General features: G+C 42.0%; 1 protein-coding gene across 9 annotated transcripts in view; it reads left to right on the forward strand.

The window, feature by feature from the left end:
- The window catches only part of LOC140457922 (anoctamin-4), a 187,546-nt gene that overhangs the window by 106,170 nt on the left and 57,758 nt on the right, over positions 1-23,618 (forward strand). For 8 of the 9 annotated variants that reach the window (XM_072551722.1, XM_072551723.1, XM_072551724.1 and 5 more), the window contains 3 exons: positions 19,510-19,610; positions 20,659-20,703; positions 22,923-23,054. In XM_072551722.1, the coding sequence (XP_072407823.1) occupies positions 19,510-19,610; positions 20,659-20,703; positions 22,923-23,054 (278 nt within the window). The remainder of the gene's footprint in view (positions 1-19,509; positions 19,611-20,658; positions 20,704-22,922; positions 23,055-23,618) is intronic. The other variant, XM_072551725.1, reaches the window with a different exon arrangement.

The following is a 23,618-nucleotide window of genomic DNA, read 5'->3' on the forward strand; positions in this document are numbered from 1 at the left end:
GGAAGTCTTTTGTTTTCTCCTGACATTCTTTTGGCAGTAGAGAATCCTGAAAATTCCAAATATCAGTATTTCTGGCTACATTAAAACCTGAAATATTGGACTGTGACCAGTCTCCAAAACGTGGTTCCAGACTGAAATCAATCAGAAATGAGCATCTTCCATTAATCTATAGTGACAGCAATTTGTTTTCGTAGACAGAAACTCCAGTAGACTGAGAAGTCAGCATATTAATTCCTTTGTTTCCAGACTCTCCTCCAGCATTCTCCCAGTTTTAAAAATCATATCCACAGAGACTGTCACTGTCTTTGTGTGTCTGTGCTTAGAATTGAGGGAATATCACTTGATCATGGCTTTGATATTGTTGACCAGTGTTTGTTATTTGTTTTGAGAATAAGTTTTTTATTGCTAATTAATAATGGAGTTAATCAGAAGCTTGGTATAAAATTTCACCCTATTTCAGATCATAGCCCAAAGAAACAACTGGTCATTTTAAGTGATTGGAGCAACACCCCTTATACCAATGGCATTGCTAGTAGAGAAGTGGATTGGATTTATCAGCGTATTCCTCTTGTCAGTCTTTAGGGAATGTGGGAGCCCAGTGGTATTGTTGCTATCCTGTTAAAGACAAGAGTGTGGTGCTGGACAAAGCACAGCTGATCAGGCAGTATCTGTGGAGCAGGAGAATCAACTTTTTGGGCATGTCCTTCATCAGCATTCCTGCTCCTTGGATGCTGCCAAACCGGCTGCTTTTCTAGCACCACATTCGTGACTATGATCTCCTCCAGCAACTGCAGTTCTCGCTTTCTCCTGGCCTGTTAGAGACCCAGGTAATATTTTGGGGGCCTGAGTCTGGATCCCACCACAGCAGATGATGGAATTGGAATTTGATAATAGTCTGGAATTAGGAGTTTAATGATGACCATGTTGATTGTTTGGAAAAGCCCACCTGGTTCACAAATGTCCTTGGAAGGAAACTGCCATCCTTCCCTGGTCTGACCTCCATGTGACTTCAGACCTACAGTAATGTGTTTAACTTTTAACTACCCTCTGGGCAATTAGGGATGGGCAATAAATGCTGGCCCAGCCAGTGATGCCCAAATCTTGTGAATAAATTTTTTTTTTGAAAAGAGTACTTATTACTATTATGCAGTCAACCTCCTTTTTTGTTATGAGAACGGTGTCTCTGTGTAGATACCCTATGTCCTCTATTAATTGCTAGTACGGTGGCGGTAGTGAACTAAACAGCCTTTATCCAACATCACCACTTGGTAGTTTTGGCAAATACCTTAGTGGTCAGGTGGGGAGAATACCATTGAGAACCCCTCTGAGGTGATTACAAACAGCAGTGTGTCAAATTGAGTGCCAGCATTGAGGATTATTTGAGCTTTGCAAACAGTAAACAAGCAGTTGCTTTGGCTAATTGACCAAATTACAAGTTGTACCTGCACACCATGAGTATTACAACTGAAGAACCAGGATTGATTTTCATGTTCAAGCCAAAAAAATTCTGCTTCTCAGAAACCAGCCAGACCCCTGCACGTTGACCTTGTGGATAATTTCTTTGGGCATTGCCAACTGCCTTCATGCCAAATGGCTTTGGGTTGATTGTTGCCTACATCTCCATGTGGACACTGTCCCAAACACTGTTGGGAATGGAATTTGCCTGTAGCCCTCCTGAGAACAATCTGTCAGTTATCCTCTGAACATTTGGGGTGTCACATTCGATATGAGAAATCGGCTTGTACCCAAAGATTAACAGCCACCATGAAGTTGGTAGCTGTTCTTGTATTCGAGAGAGATGGAATCAATGGCTCCTTTTTTCCACACTTCCCTCTGATCATTCCTCAGTGTATGGGTGGGATTTAATATTGATTTTTGGATATTAATGCAAAATATCTGGTATTGTATCACATACCGCTCAAAAACACTGCTTTCTTTTTTAAAAAAATGCAAAGGTACTTGACTATGTAAGGCCTTTTTGTTGATCAATGTGGGCATCAATGGCTAGGTCCAGCATTAATTACCCAGTGGGTGTTTGCAAGTCAACTCATTGCTGTGGGTCTGGAGTCACATGTAGGTCAGATGGGGGTTTTTGTGTCAATCGATATGGTTTCATGGTCACCATTTATGTTAACTTTTTTTAAATTCCAGTTTCTTTAAGTGGAATTCAAATTTCGCCATCTAGTGAGATTCAAACCTAGATCACCTTAGCCTGAGTTTCTGGATTGTTGACCCAGTGACATTGTCACTACACTATACCTCCTTATGATTTTGTTTCTCTTGGTTGGGAGTTTAGAGATGACTTTGAATAATGAGCTAATTGTTTAGGACTCACTTAAAGACTTTGATTGGAATTCCCTGCCTCTGGAGAATTGTGGATACTCCACCATAAAATCCTTTTAAAATGGGGATAGACCGTTTTGACTTCTTGCAATGACTGTGGGGAGTGAACAGAAAAATTGGTCAGCCATGATTGAATAGCGAAACAAGTTTGGGTGGGTGTGATTGTTCTATTTCTTTTCATGAAAACTGAATGAGGAAGGCTTTTAATGAATGGCCAAAGTAGCTCATCTTAAACTTGCTTTTGGGATGTGGGTGCCCTAGGCAGTGCCAGCATTTGTTCTCGATGCCTTTCTAAATCTACATTTAGACAGTAGTGTGACAAAGCTGCTTCTTTAACAAAATTATGCTTGGCATTTTTTCTTCAGAGATTGTAAATGACATAGCCCCATACTTTGCAGAGTCTGAAAGGTTTTAGGGCCAAGCCTAATAGCTAACAGATATTGCCTCTGGCAGAAGGCTTTCAAGTTCCTTTAAAGAAGAGAACACTTGCATAATGAAAGGTGAGTGGCCAGTTCTCCCAGCTCAGCTTTTCTCTGGTTTGGTTTTTAACAGTAGTATGGGGGGAACAAAGTTGCTGGATCCAAAGATGCAAGTCCAGACTGGTACTCTCTCTGTCTGACTTCTTCTATCCTGTAACACCCTGTGTTTGATTTTTACCTTTTTTTGCCAAGGGGTGCTTAATGGGGATTGTTGCAAATATTTGGAATAGCATTAGTAAGTTGGGATGATCTGTTGGGTTTTTGGAGAGGTTGGGTTATTCTGTATTCTGTTTACTGTTGTTTTGTTTCATTCAGTAATCTTGTCAATAAATCCTGTTTTGTTTCAAACTGGTTTGACCAGCTGCATTTCTCCTGGAATATCTACTTTACACGTGCTTAAAACAACTAGCAAAGTTAGGGTCTGGCCTGCTACCTTTATAGTTTTCAGCGGTCTGATCTGTAACAACAATAGTGAGCACAGTTTTGAACCTCGACAGTCCGAGGGCTGTTAAGGAAGTTGCACCATTTTGGTGTAGAGGTACTGTAGAAACTATATCTTTCAAAATCAGGTTGGTGTGTAACTGAAGGGCCAGTTTGCAGATGGTAATGTTCCAGTATATCAAATGCACTGTTATCCTTCTAGATGGTACAAGTCACTGGTTTGGAAGATCTTGAAAGAGCCTTAGTGGGTTATTGCAGTGCATCTTGAGAATGGATCATAGATACTTTTACACTATTGAGGAATAGCTAATATTCTTTTAAAAAGGTTATTGATTGTGAATTTGGAAAGGACTAATAGAAGATGCGTGAAAAGAACTGGGTTGTGATCACTTCAGTCAGCAATGTGTTTTGGCAAATTCTGTCAATTCAAACACTTAATTTTACTGCTAGCCATGAGAGGAGTGCACAGTGCAATGGTGTAGTGTTTCGATTTGTGGAACTGTAATAGCTGTAGTGTCCGTTCCGGAAACTTGAGTTTGATCACTGGCTTCAGTCCAATTTACATTGATACCATTCTACCACAACAACAATTCTCATGAGAATCAATATACCCACATACAGCTGGGAAAGCTAATATATCTCTCTACAGTCAGGTAATGAAAAATAAAATGCTATCAACAGTGCAGCATTATATATAAATGAGTCTGCAATTTTCCTCGCATTTAATTTTGATTTTCTAAAGATACCTCGCAAAGCATTTGGAAATTTTGTAATGATTTGTCAACAGGTAATAAACTCCCATTAACTTGACTTTGTTCCCAGTAGACCCCACACCCCTCCAGTCTGCCAAGTCAACAAATAAATTGAGCTCCAAAATCCCATAACTGGCAATGAAATAAATAACCAGGCCATCTGCTTTTTTGAGTGGTGTGACTGGAGGGATAAATGTTTTGGAGACCAGAGTTCCATTAATGATGTGAAAGCGAAATAATGTAGATGTTAGAATTCTGAAGTAATATCAGAAAATGCTGATAAAACACAGCCGACAACACCTGTTCAGAGAGGGAGAGAAGCAGTTAACACGTCTATGTCCTTTTCATCATTGATTTCCACAGATCCTCTCTGAGCCTTAGATTGCCACACTTTTTCTTTCTGTTTTTTAAATGTCAGTCCATCCTGATGACAATTCAGAAGGTTTCCATGTGACCATCTCTTCTGCTCAAGTGATAGAGCATTCAGTTTATTGTCAACTTGAAAGATGGCACCTTTTGACGATGCAGCACTCCCTCCGTACTGCACTGGAGTCAGTTTAGATTTGTTCCAAAAGTCTAACTTGCATATACCTTTTTCTTTTATCCTGGAGATACCTTCAGCTGACAGCATAAATAATGGTAACACTGAACAAGTCAGAGCAATAAATGAAACTTGGCTTTAAATATTGTTTTATATTTACCATTTTAGTTATGATAGTGATCAGTCACAAGAGGCTGCCAATTAACTTCTGATCCCAATAAACTTTGAAGGGAAAATACAACTGTTAAATAGACAATTTTTTCAAATGGTCTTTTTACAGATATCAGAGGTGAAAAGATTTAAACTTTTTTTTTACCCCAGCGATAACCTTAGATACTAAAACTTCAGTGAAAGGTCACCCCTGTTTCCACACTTGTTCAACAGGTACTGCTGTACTCTGCTGGTTTTCAGCAAATTTCTGCATTTGCTCTGCTGTCTTCATTGTCTTTTCCCAGGATCTTTTAAACAAGCTGGTACTTCGGCTCACTTACAACTTAAAATGGATTTCTTAATGTCATGTCGTCAACAACATTGTAGAGTTTGACCTGAAAAGAAACTTGCCTCCGTCTTGTCACTCGTTTCCAGTTAAAATGCTGTATGAGAAGGTCTATTGGTGACTTTGTTGACTTGGCAGAAAGTTTAAAATCTTTGTGGTCAATTAATGGCCATGTAAGAACAAAAAAATAAGGCCGTGGGTTACCATCTCCCTGAGCAGGCAAGAGTGCTGTGAGTTTCCCAAATAGGGAATCATGGCAGTCTGCTTGCTAAGGTGGAAGTGTGATGCACAGAGCTAGGGATCACCTCCAAGACCGCCAGTCTGGGGCAGTCAGGTGTGAGTAGGGTACTAAGAAATGACCTCTGAGAGCCAAGAGACTCTCCTAGGCCTAAGACCCCTCCCCCCAGCAACCACTTGCAACCAACACCTCACACCCCCCCCACAAATGTAACACCTCCTCCCTGATGGGAAAACCAGTAAACTTGCAAATGACACCATATCTTGTATACTTTAAACTGAAGCACCTCTAGAATCAGTGCCTTAATTTCAAAATATTAACTCTGTCTGGACCCTACAATGAAAAGATTTTTTAAAAAAAAACACTGCTTGCTGGATCTCTTTTGGAGTTGGACTATAGGAATTCACTCTGCCCACCTATCCATCAGTTGCAGTAATGTAGAGTTCTCACACCTAGTTAGCTTCCACTCAACACATGCCCTCACACTGAGGTGGGGGGGGGGGGGGGGAATAAAACAGTACTGGGACTACAGCTCTTACCTGTTTCTAGCTCCAGAAAACTTGCCTAACTAATGCCCTTTAGAAAGGATATCTGCCTGCCTTTCCTGGAATGGCCAACTAGCAATCCACTCTCAAACATGATTACTTTTATTTTTGTTTGAGATTGGCCAGCGCAGTAACTGCTGGCCATCTCGAACTGGCCTGGAGAAAGGTGGTGGTGGTGGTGAGCTAGCTTCTTGAACCATTGCAATTCTTTTGGTGTGGATACACCCACAGTGTCATTAGGGAGGGAGTTCCTGGATATTGATGCAGCAACACTGAAGGAATAAGTGATATATTTCCAGGTCAGTTTGGTGAGTGACTCAGAAGGGAAGTTGCGGATGGCAGTGTTCCCATGTATCTGCTGTCCTTGTCTTCTGGGCAGTAAAGATTTCCTGTTAGTTTGCTGTTGAAGGAGCCTTGGTGAGTTACTGCACTGCAGTTTGTGGATGAGCCCACTGCTGCCATCTGTGGTGAAGGGAGTCTGGACTGGTACCATAATCATGTTCAATCTAGGCTGCTTTGTCTTGCTGCTGCTTGGGTCCTGTTAGATCTGCACTCATCCAGTCAACTGGGGAGTATTCTATATATTCCTGACTTGTACCTTTTTTGTTTAATAGATTGTGGACAGGCACTGGGGTGACCAGTGGTGGGTGACTCATTGCACAATTCCTACTTCTGGCTTGCTCTTGAAGCCATAGAATTTATATGGCTGGTCAAGTTCAGTTTCTGGTCAATGGTAATGTTGATACTGGGGCATTTAGCAATGGTAATACCATGAAACATCCAGGTGATGTTGCATTCTGTGTCTGTCTTTCTCTGTCAGTATGTCTCTCCTGCCCTTGACAGTATTGTCCATATCCATGGGGGAAAAAGGACAAATTACATTAAAATATTAAAAAGCAACATTTTAAAATTATACCTGAAGCAGGGCATTTAGGAAGAACAGGAAATGAGAAAAAAAGCAGAAAGATAGATCTGAGTTAATGGTTGTGATGCAATAAAGAGAGGCGACCTGTGTTCAGTAAACCAGGATGTGGGCCCAGTTTGGGTGGGGGATAAGAAATGGCAAAAGCAAGAAGTGGTGGAATTTTCTTTTGTGGATGTGTTGTGTAGACTCACTGAGAGTAGCCACACAGAGCACAAAGGGAGAAATTATGACCCTTGGCAGAAAAAACATGACCATAGTCATGGGGATTTTAATTTATGGTTAGACTGGAAAAGTTAGCTTTCTAGGATTAACCTAGATGAAGAGGTAATTGACTGTCTCTTAGAATATTATGTATTAGCCTGCTGAGGTAAAAACAATGACTGCAGATGCTGGAAAGCAAATACTGGATTAGTGGTGCTGGAAGAGCACAGCAGGTTCAGGCAGCATCCAACGAGCAGCGAAATCGACGTTTCGGGCAAAAGCCCTTCATCAGGAACCTGATGAAGGGCTTTTGCCCAAAACGTCGATTTCGCTGCTCGTTGGATGCTGCCTGAACTGCTGTGCTCTTCCAGCACCACTAATCCAGTATTAGCCTGCTCTCTGGTCAGCTCCGTGACTAGACCTGGTATTAAGCAATGACGTGGGATTAAATAATGAGTTCATAGTGAAGGCACTCTTAGGTAGCGAATAACTATCAAATGATTGCATTTTGTATTTGGCTCAAAGGAGAGAGGAGTGGGTCAAGGACAATATTTTAAATTTAGAGAACTATGATGACTATGAAAATACAATTGGCTAAAGTAAATTTGAAAATTTGGGTTTAAGTTTAGGTCAATAGATATGCAATGATAGTCATTTAAGACCATATTATAGAATAGATACATACCAATTAAAGAAAATTTGGCTGCTTTAAAGAAGTCATTGGACTCCAAACGTTAACTCTGCTCCTGTCTCAACAGTTGCTGCTAGACCTGCTGAGTTTCTTTATTGTGCTAAAGACGGGTGGCAGTTCAGAAGATTGGACAGAAAAAATACCTGAGAAATTGAGGTTGCAAATAAGTGGCTGAGTTGTTTGTGGCAGCAGCCCATGTAATGACAAAGCCTGGTGTGTGGGAGTTGGCATATGGACATGGGAGAAAGTACTCAGGCCCTGAAATTGTTGATCATGATAATGTCGTGTCCTGAAAGCTGCAGTGTCCCCAACCAGAACGTTCTTTCAGCGCATGCTGAGATTCGCTGGAGTACGGCAGCAAGCCTGGGACAGATGTTGGCCAGGGAACTGGAAGCTCAGGATCATTTTTCAGAACAGAATTGGATGTTCTGCAAAGTCGTTGTCCAGTCTACACTTTGTCTCCCCAGTGGAGAGCAGCTCACATTGAGCAGTGAATACAGTAGATTAGATCGAATGAAGTGCAGGTAGGGTCACTGCTTTGCATGGAAGGTGTGTCTAGGCCTCTGGTGAGGAGGGAGGATGTAAACAGGCCAGTGTTGAACCTTCTGAGTCCCTTTTCACTTAAATTCACGATTCTTGTGCTTTGTCAGTTTCAGAATTTCCAGTTTGCAACGTCTAGCCATCACCATTTTTTAAAATCATGCAATCCTTTTACACATCCATTTCTCCCCCCCCCCCCCCCCCCCCCCCCCCCCCCAGGATGGTCTCTGGGCACTCTGCTTCTTCCTGGAGGATAAAAGGGCTGACCTGTCCCCATCAGACACCACTCTCCTCTACCTGGCCGAGCTCATCCTCCCTCTGAACAATTTCTTCAGAGCTGAAGAAGGTGAAGAGTTAAAGGGGGGACCATGGGTACCCGCATGGGCTCTGGTTAAGTCTGTCTCTTTGTGGAGTACACGGAACATTCTTTGTCCCACTCCTACTTTGACTCTCAACCACAACTATTTCTTTTGAATATCAACATCACTGCTGGTTCCCCCTCTCTTCCAGGATTGGAGAAGTGTTTTTTTATCTACTTTGTTTCCAATTTCCACTCCGCTCTTACCATCACCTGGTCAGTCTCTGACTATTCCCTTCCCTTCCTCGACATCATCTCTTTGCCATTTCTGGGGATAGGCTGGCCACCAGTATCCACTACAAACCCACTGACTCTGTTACCCTAACTATGCATCCTCACATCCTGCTTCCCTCAGTCTCTTCCATTCTCCCATTTCCTCCTCTTCCACATACAAGATAATCAGAGGGTTACATAAGGTGGACAGGGAGCGCCTTTTTCCAAGTTTGGGAACGACAAACACGAGGGGACGCAACTTTAAAGTGAGGGGAGATAGGTATAAGACAGATGTAATAAGTATGGAATGCTTTGCCTGCAACGTTGGTAGATTTGCCAAGTTTAAGTGCATTTAAATAGTCATTGATCAGGTATATGGACATCCATGGAATAGTGTAGATGGGAAGGGCTTCAGATTAGTATGACAGGGCGGCTCAACATTGAGGGCTGAAGGGCCTGTACTGTGCTATAATGTTCTAGTGATGCCAACTTCGATAGAGGAACTTCCAAAATGTCCACCTTCCTCAATTGAGGATTCCCCAGCACTGTGTTGACAGAGACCTCAGTTGAGTCTGACCCTTTTTTTCCCCAATATTTTAGCCCTTACCCCTTCTCTTACCTGCCACACAGCGATAGGGTCCCTCGTTCTTGCCTACCATCCCACTGGCCTCCACATCTGTAGGATCATTAGTCGCCATTACTGATATCTCCAGTGGGATGCCACTACCAGACTAACATTCCCCTCCCCTCCCTCGTCGACCTTCCATAGGGACTGTTCCTTACAGAATACCCTGGTCCACTTCTAATACCACTCCACATTCCCACCTTCCTATGCAATCACAGAAGATGCAACATGTGTCCAGTTTACTGCTTATTCCTCACCAATCCAAAGAGCTCACTTTCCAGGCGAAGCAGGAACTTACCTGTCCTTCACTCTATCTGGTCTATTGTATTTGCTGCTCACAATGTTGTCCCCTCTACACTGGGGAGATGAAACTCTCCGGCTTGGTGACTGCTTTGCAGAACTGTTTTTGTTCAGTCAGTTTCAAAATGACCCAGAGCTCCCAGTTGCCCGTCACTTCAACACCCCACTGTGTTCCCACACCAACACTTATGTCACCGGCCTGCTGCAGTGTTCCAGTGAGCCTCTGTGTAAGTTAAAAGAACAGCACGCCTTTCCCCACTTGGGGATGGTGCAGCCATGAGGGCTTTGACATTGTGGCCGATTAACTTTTGAGCCTGATTCCATCCTTCCACTTACTGTGTCCACCCTGCACCTGGTTCTGTTTTGCTGTGCAATAGCTATGCTGAAAGCAACCCATTCTCCCCTATTCCCAGCCCTCGTTATCACTTATTCAGCTTTTCTGCTGTCCTGACTTACCATCACTAATTCCCTTGTCTGTCTATCCCTTTCACGTCTCCCTCCCTCAACTGCTCTGGTTCTCACTTTCACTTGTGTGCTGTGGCTCCACCTGTCCACTCACCTTTTTTTTTTCCCCCCACCTTCAGTAATTTCACTGTTTTCTAGCTACTAATTGGTTCTGAAGATTTGATTGTTATCATGTATACCTAAAGTACAGTGAGAAATTGTTTTGGCAGTACAGGCAGAACATACAAAAATCATAGGATATTGAGCCGAGCAAGGAATGCCACGTTACAGTTGCAGAGAAGGTGCATGAAAAGTGAGGTCATCGGATGCAAAATGTTTACTTTCTACCCACTGATGCTGCCAGAATGGAGTTTCACCAGTTTCTATTTTTATTTGATAAAATATTTGTGGGAATTAAATCCAAAAGCTTTGCTCCATTTATACAGGGCATGGATGAGACTGCATCAGCGCTATGTATTGTGCTGTGTTCAGTATTAGGTACCTTTTATTTTAATTTAAAGAGGTAACTCCAATAAAATGGGTCAGCTGTCTTATGGGGACAGGTTGGATAGGCTAGGCGTGTTTCTGCCAGAGTTTTAAAGCTGAGAACCTGATGGATTTGACAGACCAAGTGTGGGAAAGATGTTTCCTTTTCTGGGAAAATCTAGAATTAGGGGTCATTGTTCAACAGTCTTGGATTGCTCTCTCGGTGAGGAAACATTTGAGGGTCACAAACCTTTGGAACTCTTGTGGGGGACTGGGAAGGTGGTAGAAGCAGAGATGTTGAATATTTTCAAGGCAGGGATAGATTCTTTTTCAGCCAGGGCAGCTCAATGGTTAGCACTGCTGCCCCACAGCACCAGGGACCCAGGTTCGATTCCAGCCTTGGGTTGTCTGTGTGAGGTTTGCCGTTGTCCCCATGTCTGCGTGGGTTCCCTTCGGGTGCTCAGGTCTCCTTCCACAATCCAAAGGTGTGCGGGTTAGGTGAACTGGTCATACTAAATTGCCCTATAGTTTTCAGGAATGTTTGGGTTAGGTGAGGGGGTAAATGTAGAGTAGTAGGGGAATGGGTCTGGGTGGGTTACTTTTTTGGGAGGGTCAGTGTGGACTAGTTGCGTGAAATGGCCTGTTTCTACACTCTGGATTCTATGAAAGGTTAACATGGGTCGCTGGAATATATATTTGAGATCACATTTGGGTCAGCCCTGATCACATCAAAGATGGAACAAGGTGATGGACTGAAAAGCCTATTCTTAGAATCTCAGAAATCTGGAAGGAGACTTTTTAGCCCATTGTGTCTGTATTAGGTCTCAAATGAGCATGAGGACTTGGTGTTCACTCTCCTGCCTTTCCCCAATCCTTGCACATTAGTTTCCATTTTGAATCAGTATCTTCTAATGGAATGCCTCCGTTAAACCTGTCTCCATAACCACTATGGCAATACTTTCCAGACTTGAACCATCTGTGAAAATATTTCTTTTTTTTTTCTTTCCCATTTGTTCCTTGTTTGTGACAAATGAGATTCCAATGAGCTAATTAACCACCTCTCCAGAATAATGGAGGAGAATTAATGAGAGAAAGTAACTGTGGTAATGACGGGGACAATTTTCTTCCTAATGATTCTCTTTAGTTGAATGTGAAATGGTGAAAGCTGCAGCCTATAATTGCCTGCACTTAACCATTGAAAAACACTCCACGACAGAAAATGACTTTGTTTTATTATAGTAAATCCTTCCTGACATAGGGCACAATACTTCAGCCAGAGTTTTCTTTAGAATTTGAAGATTATTGAATTAAATATTTACATTTTTAATGTGAATGTTTACGATGAAGGGAAGACTTTTTTGAAGATCTCCCAGTGCCTCAGGAGGGTGGTTTCAGTTGTGAATCAAACCAACCAAGTTAGGAGGTGAATATTATTGGCAAGATCTGTTTTTATTGCCTATCCTTACTTCTCGGAGCTGCCTTCCTGAACTGTTAAAATCCACGTGTTGTTAGCACATCTACAGTGATCTCGGAGGGAATTTCAGGCTTTTGATTCGGTGAACTGAAGGAACGGTGATATGGTTGCAGATCTGTGTTTTAAATGACCCGTAGCTGCTGTTCCCATGCAGTTGTTGCCCTTGTCCTTCTAGATAGTGGTTGTCTTTGGAAAAGTCAGGCTGAGTTTCTGGGATCAAGTCTCAATACAGAAGTAGAATGCCTTGGATGGGGGAAGTGCTACATTGTCCGAGAAGCCATTGTATGAGATGAGGAATTAACTGGAAGCTTGTCTGTCTTGCTACAGAAATTCCAGGTAATCTTAAGGCAAATATAAAAATATCATGTAGCATCACTTCAAAGGACAGCAGCCAGGTCTCCCTGTCAAATGTCCCTACATTAAACCCAACTTTAAAGAAGAAAGCAGCTTGGCAAAATCTTGCCTCTTTGTTATTATGTCGGTTACAACATTGGTCAACTTATTAACTTTACGTCAAAAAGAATCATTGTGAAATACTTCGAGATCTCCTCTAGGGAGAGAGATATCACGTGCGGAAATGTAAAATCATCTTTGGGATTAAGTGAGCTTTAACAATAAAAGCAAATGTGGCAAGTAACATCTGTGCCCCAGAAATGTCAGGCTATGACCATCTCTGACGAGAGACCATCTACCTCCTCACGTTATTCAGCACTGCCATTGCTGAAACTGAACTAGACCAGCCATAAAGTTGCTACAGTCTGAGGATGACAGGGCTATGCGCTCATTAGAGGGGCAACTGGTAGTTTAACCTGAGGGTTCCCACAAACTAGCATTGCAAACTGAGCTAACTGAACCCCCTTGACCAGCAATAATGTCTACAAGAGCAGCTCAAAGCTAGGAGTTCTGCAGCAAGTAACTCACCACCTGACTCTCTCAAACTGTTCACTATCCACAAAGCAGGAATGCGATGGAATACTCTGCACTTGTTATTGGATCTTCACTCATCCAAACACCTAGTCAACACCATCTAGGACAAAGCAGTCCAGTTAACTGGCATCCCATCAACCACCTGAAAAAGATCACCCCTTTCACAACTACTGTGCAGTGGCAGTGTGTTTGTCAGGAACTGCAGCAACTTGGCAAGCTTTTTTTTGGTCTGACTTGTGACCCCTACCATCTAGAAATCAGGGGCATCAGATACATTGGCATACCATTACTTGCAAGTTCCCCTCCAAGCTGCTCACTGTTCTGACTTTGAAACGTTGTTCATTCAGCATTGCAGGGTCAAAATTCTGTAACTCTTTCCCTGACAACATTTGTTATTCCCACTACTACCAGTTCAGGAAGGCAGCTCAGCTCCAACTTCTCCAGGACAATTAAGGATGAGCCAGCCTCCACTACCATGAAAGAAGAAATGTAATGTCTGAGTCTGGGACCTAGTTGTTTACCAACTGAGCCAAGCTACTAAGATGTATTCTGTGGAGATCCTGCTGTTGTCTAGGAGAGAGGTTTGTCTTGTCCTCCTATTGCATTCCCATGAGTTATACGATCACATTTTTTATCATCTAAGAATATCAAGTGCTGTAATTTCTTCATCAAATTTAACCTGTAGTCCTACACCATGCGTCAAGGTGCCTTGTTGAGCCAGTGATCCAGAGACTTCCATTTGTAGAATTCTTCATCGATCTTAATAGCAAGATATGGCCCCTGCCCATTTTAGTAGCTCTCATTCCCAAAAACAGAGGTAGATCCCTACTCTACTGAGACTACATCTTGAGCTTCAAATACTCCAACGTTGATGTAAATAAAAATCTATCCTCTCAAACAAAAGGCAGATAAATCCTCTTTCAAGCCATTAAATATCACCAAACAGACTAGAAATTTACAAGACTATTTGACCTTCCCTCACGTTAAACTTTTAAGAATGGTATTTATCTAACTGGTCAATCTTAACTAATGTTATTTCTCACCAACAAGGCAGTCTCTAGCAGATTTATCTCTTCCCCAGAATTTATCATCCCTAAGGTTAGGTTTTAACTGGTCCCCATTTTTGACAGAGGTTAACAGCGGCTGAAACTAATTTTTAAGATTCTAAGTTCCTGGCAAATATTTTTGGAAAAATATTTGATTCGATACCTTTTGTGAAGATAATGACCTCATCTGGAAGATGGACTCCCAAGTTCATAAGTTTGATCTTTTTTTTATTATTGTCTAAATTTCATTTTTGCTTCATTAGAATTCTTGAAGATGTGAACCTCCCTTCATCTTTCACTTGAAAGATTGTCTGTCTGGAACATTCAGTACAGCAGTTAATCTAAATTAAATTTAAATTCCTTTAACTCAACACAATATAAATTCTCAATCGCAGAGTAATAACATGGTTGCCACACAGGAGGATATCATTCAGTCATGATGTCTGTGCTCACTCTCCTGAAGGGATGGGTTAGTGCAACACTCATAGCTTTTGCCGTAGTCCTGCAAATTCTTTTTTCAGCCAGTATTTCAATTCTCTCTTGAATGCCTGGATTGAACCTGCCTCCATCTTGCACTCTAGATCCTAACCATTCACTTTCTGCATGTGCTATTTCTCTTGCCTTCATTTTATATCCTTAGGTTTTTGATCCTTCCAACATGGGGAGTGGTAGCTCTCCGCTCTATCCAGACCCCTCTTGAATGCAAACACTGTCCGAAACATTGACTTTCCTGCTCCTCTGATGCTGCCTGACTTCCAGTGCCACCCTTTTTGACCCTGACTCTCTTTTCTAACAACTGCAGTCTTCACTTTCTCTCCTTGAAGAGTGGTGCCAACTTCTCCCCAATCTCCTACATCACCAGCTCTGCGGATCAGAAACTTCATTTCTGGGAACCTGTTTTGCACTCTATACTGTCTGTATCCTTCCTAAAAGTGTGTCTCAAAGTAGACTCAACACTGCAGCTTGCTGAAGGTTTACCACGCCCTCCGAATCTTTAAACAAAAGCGGCACAGAGTACAAAGCCCAGAATACCATGTCCTTTTACTTCGCATTCTCCAAACCTGTCCTGCGACACTCTATGATCTATCCATGTGTATATCTAATTCCTTCTACTCCTGTACTCCCTCTCAAATTGTATTCCATTTTATATTGTCTCTCTGCATTCTTCATATCAAAGTTAATCTCTTCAAACTTCTGTGCATTAAATTTCATTTGTCACTTGTCTTCCCATTCCAGCAACCGGTCTGTGCTTTTGCAATTTTGTTGTTCATTTCGTGTCTCAGTTTCTTTATCATCTAGAATTTGGGATCTGCAACCTGTGACTATTAACTGTCAATGTTTGTTTAAATTTTAAAAACTGGTTGACTGGCCAGACTTTGCCTTTAACAAAGTCTGGCCGTTGACTGCAAATCAATGTTAACAGGGACAATTCCTCTACCAATCAGAATCAACTTGTCAACCAAATCAAATTCCCTGCTCAAATTGTTGTTTTCCCTTTACATTGACGTTTCTTGTAAATTGTCTTGATGAGTACAAGATGATAAAAGTGCCCAATTGCAAAAGTACTGAAGCTATATATTGCTGAATGATTATTTGGGCCAAGTCACTTTTTTTAGCTACAATGTAGTTTTCTTCATGTGACTATCTACATCTGCAGGATTAGTGGTGCTGGAAGAGCACAGCAGTTCAGGCAGCATCCAACGAGCAGCGAAATCGATGTTTCGGGCAAAAGCCCTTCATCTGGAATAAAAGGAATATTCCTGATGAAGGGCTTTTGCCTGAAACGTCGATTTCGCTGCTCGTTGGATGCTGCCTGAACTGCTGTGCTCTTCCAGCACCACTAATCCAGTATTTGGTTTTCAGCATCTGCAGTCATTGTTTTTACCTTTTTTATCTACATCCTGCAGCTCACCAGTTGTTTTACTACACTATGCATTCACGTGTATTGTAGCACAGTTTAAAATTTAATGCATGTGAGTAAGGATTAGCCCATTAGTACAAGTGAAGCTTTTCTTGTTCTAGTGGTGGCATCAGTTAAGAGCATTGGTTACATTCTGTTGACGTTACTGAACTGAACCGTGAAAGTGGAATGAAACCTTTTTGGAAAAGTAGCATTGGAAAGTTCCAATCAGCAACAGAAAGATTGAACAGTTTTTTTTTTTAGTGTTATCAATTTAGTTTTTGGCAATTGTTCTCAACCCCTCAACACTTGAAGGTGTACTTTTTTAGTTAGAGTAAACACAGTGGTAGCCCCTTGCCTGCATCAGTTTTAAGCAGAGGTGGTGGCCTAGCGGTAATGTATTGTTATTACAATGGATTAGATCAAAGGTGGACTGTGTCCAAAGAGAGACAATGTGTGAAGACCTGGAGAGAGGGGGGATAAACACACCCTCACCCTGATGGCTAACTTCATGTGTGGCTGCATCAAGCTGTGTGGATCCCTAGTAGGCAAACGCCAAGCATCGCTACATACCTGTCCCCAGTGTTGCGAAGGATAGGCCCAGCCTCACTCCCATAGAATGCTCTAAAGTTGTTGGACCCCGTTCCGTATCACCTGTCCTTTTGTGGAGTAATTTGTGAAGAAGATTTTGACCACACTTCTGTCAGGAAGTGGTCAGCATGTGTCCTTGAGACCCTTCAGGAAAAGGAGGGGGTGGATTCTGTCGAGCAGCTGGGCAGACTGTCAATCATTTGGCAAAATGCCTCATTGCCAGAACTTTCTAACAGGCACCAAGACATGGCTTGGCTAGTGGCGAGAAGGACTCTGCCTGAGATCCTTTTCTGCGTGCCAGGATTCTCCGCGCTACTGCACGCTGCCCTCAAAGTGGCTGTGGAGGGTATGAGACTATCCCGCACCTCCTTCTGGAATGTGCCTATGCAAAGGAAGTCTGGAGAGGAATGCAGTAGTGTTTGTCAAGGTTTGTCCCGAGCAGCTCTGACACGTGACATAATGCTCCATGGTCTATTCCCCGAGACGCACACTGAGACAAACATCAACTGTGCCTGGAGGATCATCAACTCTGAAAGGCACTTTGATCTGCCCAAAACTTGCTCGTCTTCCAGTTGAAGGAGTTAACCCTGAGTGTTGCAGACTGGCATATTCCAAGGTCCAGGACTATGTGCTGAGGGATGCACTGAAGTTTGAGGCATCTGCTGCCAATGTGCAGTGGGGAAAGACCACAGTGTAAGGTCCCTTTGCTGAAGAAGAGGGGCCCATTCAGTAATCGGGCCTCTGTTGCCTCCCTTTTATAGGCCAAGAGATGATCTGCAAATAGAGTATTGTGAACATCAAAGACTTAATTTGACTGTGTAGATTGGAGTGGTTTCATTAACTGTCCATGTACCAATGTATATTTTTGAAATAAAAAAAATTACACTGGATTAGTATTCCAGTTGCCTTCTCCCCTCAAGAAAAGCAGTCCCACCTTCTCCAAACCATCATTTATAACTGAAATTTCTTATCAATAAAACTATTCTTGAGGGATAAAAGGATTTATAGAACATTGTGATAGAAACTGTGGTGGTGTATGTTACTAAACTAGTAAGCTGAAAGTAACTGAGGGTGCAGACTATTCACTGGTCAGTGCCTGACTGGATTTCTCTGGGGATTGAGGCAAACAAACAAAATCTGCCCAGTGGCAATAATAAACAACAGCCAGCATTAATTGGGGGGCTGAAGGTGGGGCTGCTCATCAGAGGTCAGCAGCTCCAAGAGCTGCAACAGTGCCAAAGCTTGATAATGGTTGCTGCTGGTACTGCAGGTGGGTTGTGGATCACAGTTCAAGACAAACCCTGGGGTTGGGGGAAGGAAGAAGTGTGTGTGTGTTGATTTGAGGGGTATTTCCTATTTTAAGGAGAGGTGGGTAGGAAAGAAGGGATGCTCAGTTTTGGGGGCAGGGGAGAGGGTGTCCTTAATAAGCAAAAGGCACCCTCCAACCCCGGCCCCCTGCTCTCCTTGTTTGGTTTCCCCTATTTAAATTGCTTTTATGAGAAAAGATGGACTGCCCATGCCAACCCTGTTATGCTTTGGGCACTGAGATAATGGGATCAAGTGATGGTTTTCACGAATTCCGTTGACTGTTAATTAGTGTTACAAATGGTCAATGATTTTGGTATCCAGCCATCTCCTGTGCTTATGGGGATTAGTTTGAATGGTGACTGACAAGTTAATGTTGGACATCTGTCCAATTTTGTGCCCCCACCGCAATCAGAATATCACCCAGTGTGGGCATTTACTGTAAAGTCCAGTAATCCAGAGGTATCAACTAATCACCCAGGGGCATGAGTTCAAATTCCATCATTGCAGTTGGGGAACTTGAAACTCCTTAGCTGGATTTTGTTAGAAAACTTGTCAGCACTTGATGACCATGAAGCTATTATCAGATTGTTGTTAAAGGCAATCTGGCTCAATGTTCTCTGAAGTGAAATCTGTCCCCTTTGCCCAGTCTGGTCTGTTGTGATTCTACCTTCACACCCATGTTGACTTCTCTCTGAAATGGCCCAGCAAGCCATTCAATTGTCTTCAAGGTAGCTAATAAGGGTATGGCAACCAGTTGCCTTGCCAGTGGAGGATTGTTTTTCAGACTAGAGGCCTGTGATCAGCAATGTCCCACAAGAGTTGGTGCTGGGTCCACAGCTTTTTGCCCTCTTTTATAATTTGGATGCGAGCATGCTAGAGTTGTAGTGGGCAGCGAAGAAGCTTACAACAGAGTCCGATGTGACCTTGATCAGGTGAGCCAATGGACTGTGAAGTGGCATATGGAGTTTAATTTGGATAAATATGAGGGGATACATTTCGTGGTAAGGTCCTGGGGAATGTTGCTTAACAAAGAACTTGGAGTGCAAGTTCATAGTGCCTTTAAAATGGAATTGCTTATGATAACATTTATCATATGGTTATCATTTACAAGAATGTTGGCAGGGTTGGAGAGTTTGAGCTAGGAGAGGCTGAATAGGCTGGAGCCATATTTCTTGAGCGTTAGAAGCTGAGGGGTGACCTTATAGAGGTTTACAAAATCATGAGGGGCATGGATAGAGTGAATAGGCAAGACCTTCCCTCCAAGTAGGGGGAGCCCAGAATTTAGAAGGCATAGGTTTAAGGTGAGAGGAGAAAGATTTAAAAGGGACCTAAGCGGCAATCTTTTCATGCCGAGGGTGGTGCGTGTTTGGAATCACCTGCCAGAGGGAAGTGGTGGAGGCTGGTACAATTATAACATTTAAAAGGCATCTGGATGGATATATGGTTTGGAGGGATGTGAGCCAAGTGCTGGCAAATAGGATATAAATCTAGCCCCATCTGTTGGGTATGAATGAGCTGGATAAAAGATCTTTCTGTGCTGTACGTCTCTACTCTATTAAAGCCTACATGCTGTGAATATTTTAATGAAAATGTTTTTTAAAAAAACCCTTTTAATATGTTTGTATTAATATTTTTTATTTTGCAGTCCTCACTAACCAACAGTGATATCATATTTGTGAAGTTACATGCCCCATGGGAAGTTCTTTGTAGATATGCAGAGTTAATGAACGTACGGATGCCTTTCAGGTAAATAAAGTTTACTTTTTGCTTGCATTTTTTGGGTCTGGGCAAAACAGGATCATTAACTCAATGCTGTGTGTGTTGAGCCCTGTTGACATCAATGGGGGGTTGCTAACATTTCGGGAAAAGGTATATGAACCAAACACAACCTCTGTTTACTTTGATAGTTTGAGTTTCTTGCACTAATTGTTTTGCAATGTTTTCCTTTTTCGTTTAAGTTGAAGATCTTAGCTGCGTCTCACCATGAAAAATTGGAAATCTGAAAATAGAATACATCTCCTCTATCCAGTTCTGATTATGTTCCAAGAACATTGAGTGCTTTTGGTTGGAAGCATTGTAGAAATATCCATTAACCTACCAATTAAATCAATCCAAAATCTCAATTATCTTAGAGGGACCAAGAGCAATTCAATTCAAACCTTCAATAGTGTGAGGAATTATCATGGAGTTGATGCTGTATTCATAGGATGAAGGGAGTGGTTACATCCATGATAAACCTGAACAACGCATTGGCAGGGTAGGCTGAATGACATCGTCCTATTCTGAAATCTATTGAATCACAAAATAAATAAATCACAAAAGAAACTTCTAGTACAGTGAGACCATTGGGACCATCTTATCTAAGCCTGCTTTGGCTCTAATTTAATCCAAATCTAATCCTACTGACCTGCTCATTCCCCATGGCCCTGTAACATCCTCTGCTCCCCTTCAACAGAGACTGTGTTTTTGTCTCTGCTACGCAACTGTCAGAAAAAACTGTCCTCTATACAAAGTGTCCAAATCTATCTCACTCTGAATTTTAAACACTTTTCGAATCAGCCCTTTTATTTTAAATGCTTTTTTAAAAAATCAAATGGTTTGACGGTTCCTCACTGGTCTTTTTTTCAATTGTATTCTGTGATTGATCGCTTTCTCTCTTAATCTCTCCTTTTAGTCTTTTCTCCTACCTCTTGCAGGCTTATGTCTTCAATCTCCCTTTCCTTCCTTGATAGTTCATACTGTAACTGACGACGGGTTTTCTTCTCGACTGGCTTCATTTTTGCTGTTCTTCCAGGAGAAAAATCTATTACCTGCAGCGGCGTTACAAGTTCATGAGCAGGTTGGTGCATCTGACTTTGCCTGAAATCTAATCTGCATGAACTGTGGCTGTGTGCTTCAGTTTCCTGCCCACTCGACTGTTTGTTTGTTGATAACCCTCCATTTTCTCGATTTTAAATACTCCACTTTACCTTGGTTTCGTGCAGTGACTATTCTTCAATTGCCTTCTGATGGAACAAGATTACATAGTGGAATGTTCTAAAGATCTTGTTTCAGCTCTCCAGGAGTTAATCTTTTTGTTTTAGCCAAGTAAAATATTGCAGTATTCACTGCAAATTCTTGCTGATTGAATAGCTTGGAGAACCAGGAGTTACTGTTTAAAAATCAGAGGGCATCCATTTAACGTGGGGTGGGGGAATTCAGACCTGAGTCAATAGAACTCTAAGGTAGTGGAAGTGGAGTCCTGGTGTGTTTTTGAAGGCAGAGGTGGATAGATTCTTGGTAAGCCATGGAGTGAATGACTACCAGTGATAGATGAAAGTGGCTATGAGGTTGCAGGTAGGTTAATGTGATCTGATTGAATGGTGAACATGTTTGAGGGGCTGAATGGCATACTCTAGCTCCTCATTCCATAATACTGTAATGTTAATTTAGAGGATCTTTTATTCAACTCAAGAAGATGCCAACATCTGTCATTGCTTCTACCAAAGACCTTGTCTGGCTTGCAAAAAATGCACCTTGTGCAAAAGAACATATGGCTAATGGTTTTTAAGCAGCAATAAGCCTTCTAAAGGAATTAGATATGAGCCTGCACAGATCACAATCTCTACTTTTCAACATGATCATGACTGGACTTGTACTTAATCAGCATTTTCCTTCCCCATTCCTATATCTCTCTCTTCCTGAGCTTCCCAAACACACTCAACTGCTGAAAGTGTTGCTGGAAAAGCGCAGCAGGTCAGGCAGCATCCAAGGAGCGGGAGATTCGACGTTTCGGGCATGAGCCCTTCTTCAGGAATCTTCTGACCACCTGTGTTTTTCCAGCACCCCACACTCGACTCAGATTTCCAGCATCTGCAGTCCTTCCTTTTTTTTTATACTGATGGAAATAATTGTCCAAGAATTGGGGGGAGGGGAACATGCCTGTTAATGAGACTGGTATTGTCAAGTACTCTTTGCAACATCTAAAAGCAATTGCTAAGTTGACTTTAGGAACTTTTCTTAATTGTAAAGTATAAATAGTTAGTGAGATACCAGCAAAACATTGCCTTTTCTCAACAGGAATGACTCCAAACATTCTATATGTCCAGATTCTCACCTGTGAACTTTAAGTCGCCCCTCTGGAGTAAGTCAAGTCACCTGACAGTATTTTACTGATGTCAAACATACTGTGAAAATAACTTTGTGGGCAGCAAGTCTAACAGTGAATCATGTTACCTTTTTAAATTTTTAATTTGACCACCAGTAAGACAGTGGATTTGGTTTGAGAATGTGAAGCATGAAAGGTAAACCTTATGTTTGTGCAGTATCTTTGCAGTCTCAAAACTGATCAAAGCCAGTGAATTGTAGTCACTGTTTCAGCATGGGAAATGTGGCTGCCAATTTGCTCACTGTAAGCTCCCATAAATGCGAGGAGATCGCCTGTGTTGGGGATATTGATGTGATCATTTGACTCATCCAGCTAACAAGCAACCTCCAACATTTAATGCAACCAGTCTAAAGTGGCCATATGATCTGGTGTTAATTTGTAACCCACAGGTGCCATTGACTTTTTGTTTTTAAAAAGTGGTTTTGGGGTGCTGAAGGTGTTAATTCTTTTTTTTAGCAAGGGAAGAGGTACAGCACCATCAAAACCTCAGGAAGGTACTGTATAACACAGGTATTGGTGTTACTTAATGCCAGAAGTCAGTGGATCATTGGGTACTTTTTAATGTTGTAATGACATTGACGTGTCATTGCAAGCTTCCAGGAAATCTGAACTAATATGTTATTGTACGGTCTGTTATTCAGCTGCTAAGTTGTATTTTGGGCAAAAAGATTTTTATTCCTCTTGTAAAGCCACAGTGTGTAATTGTGCCTGACTTGGGTCAGCTAGAGATTAATTGCTCTGCAAATACTCAGCTCTGTTCCAGTTCAGACTGACAACTTTTGCTTTTTTTAATTTGAAGCACAAATTTGCATTTGCAACAACTGACTCAATTTCTATTTGTATCTAATTCCCTTGAGGCTTAAGCAGTCAGACTAGACCGTGTATAACTGTGTCGTGTGTTTGTCTAACAGGATGGAGAAAAGGTTGAGCAGGTTCAGAGGATGGTTACCAAGGAAACCGATGAAGTTGGACAAGGATACGTTACCAGATCTGGAGGACACAGACTGCTACACAGCTCCTTTCAGTCAGCAGAGGATTCATCAGTAAGTATTACCCTCCCTGCATCATAGCTCAAAGCATCACAAATAGCAGATGGAACGTTCTTGTGTTCAGTTCTTCAACTGCTATGGGGGCAATTTTCCAGGTAGTGATAACATCCATGATTGTGAAGATTATAGCAAAATGTCTGCTTAATATCTCCGGCCATCCCTCTGCCACCAAGAGTAAAATTTTCTTTTTGATAATCAGCCCCATTCTCAAGTCTTTTGACTTGTATCAATGTCTTTTGGATGCAGTAACACAACAGTTTCCAGGTTTGATCATTCACATTTCATTGGACTACAGAGGGACTTGGAAATGCAGGATTATCAGTGAAAATAGTAACAGCACTTCAGAGGGAGTTCCAGATTCGTTCAGGATTCTTAACCATGTTATTTTGGACCTTCTTTATGAATGGTGTAATATTGTTTAAGGGTGTTGACTCAATGCTGTAATCCAAACATCTCAACTGGTATTACCTTCAGCACAAGAGATCCAATATGTCAGCAGGAGGTCTGTCATTTCTCTGGTGCAGGAGCAGTTTTTACCTTTTTTTTTTACATAGCAAA

This window comes from Chiloscyllium punctatum, chromosome 32 (genome assembly GCF_047496795.1).
Source record: "Chiloscyllium punctatum isolate Juve2018m chromosome 32, sChiPun1.3, whole genome shotgun sequence".
Taxonomy (NCBI): Eukaryota; Metazoa; Chordata; class Chondrichthyes; order Orectolobiformes; family Hemiscylliidae; genus Chiloscyllium; species Chiloscyllium punctatum.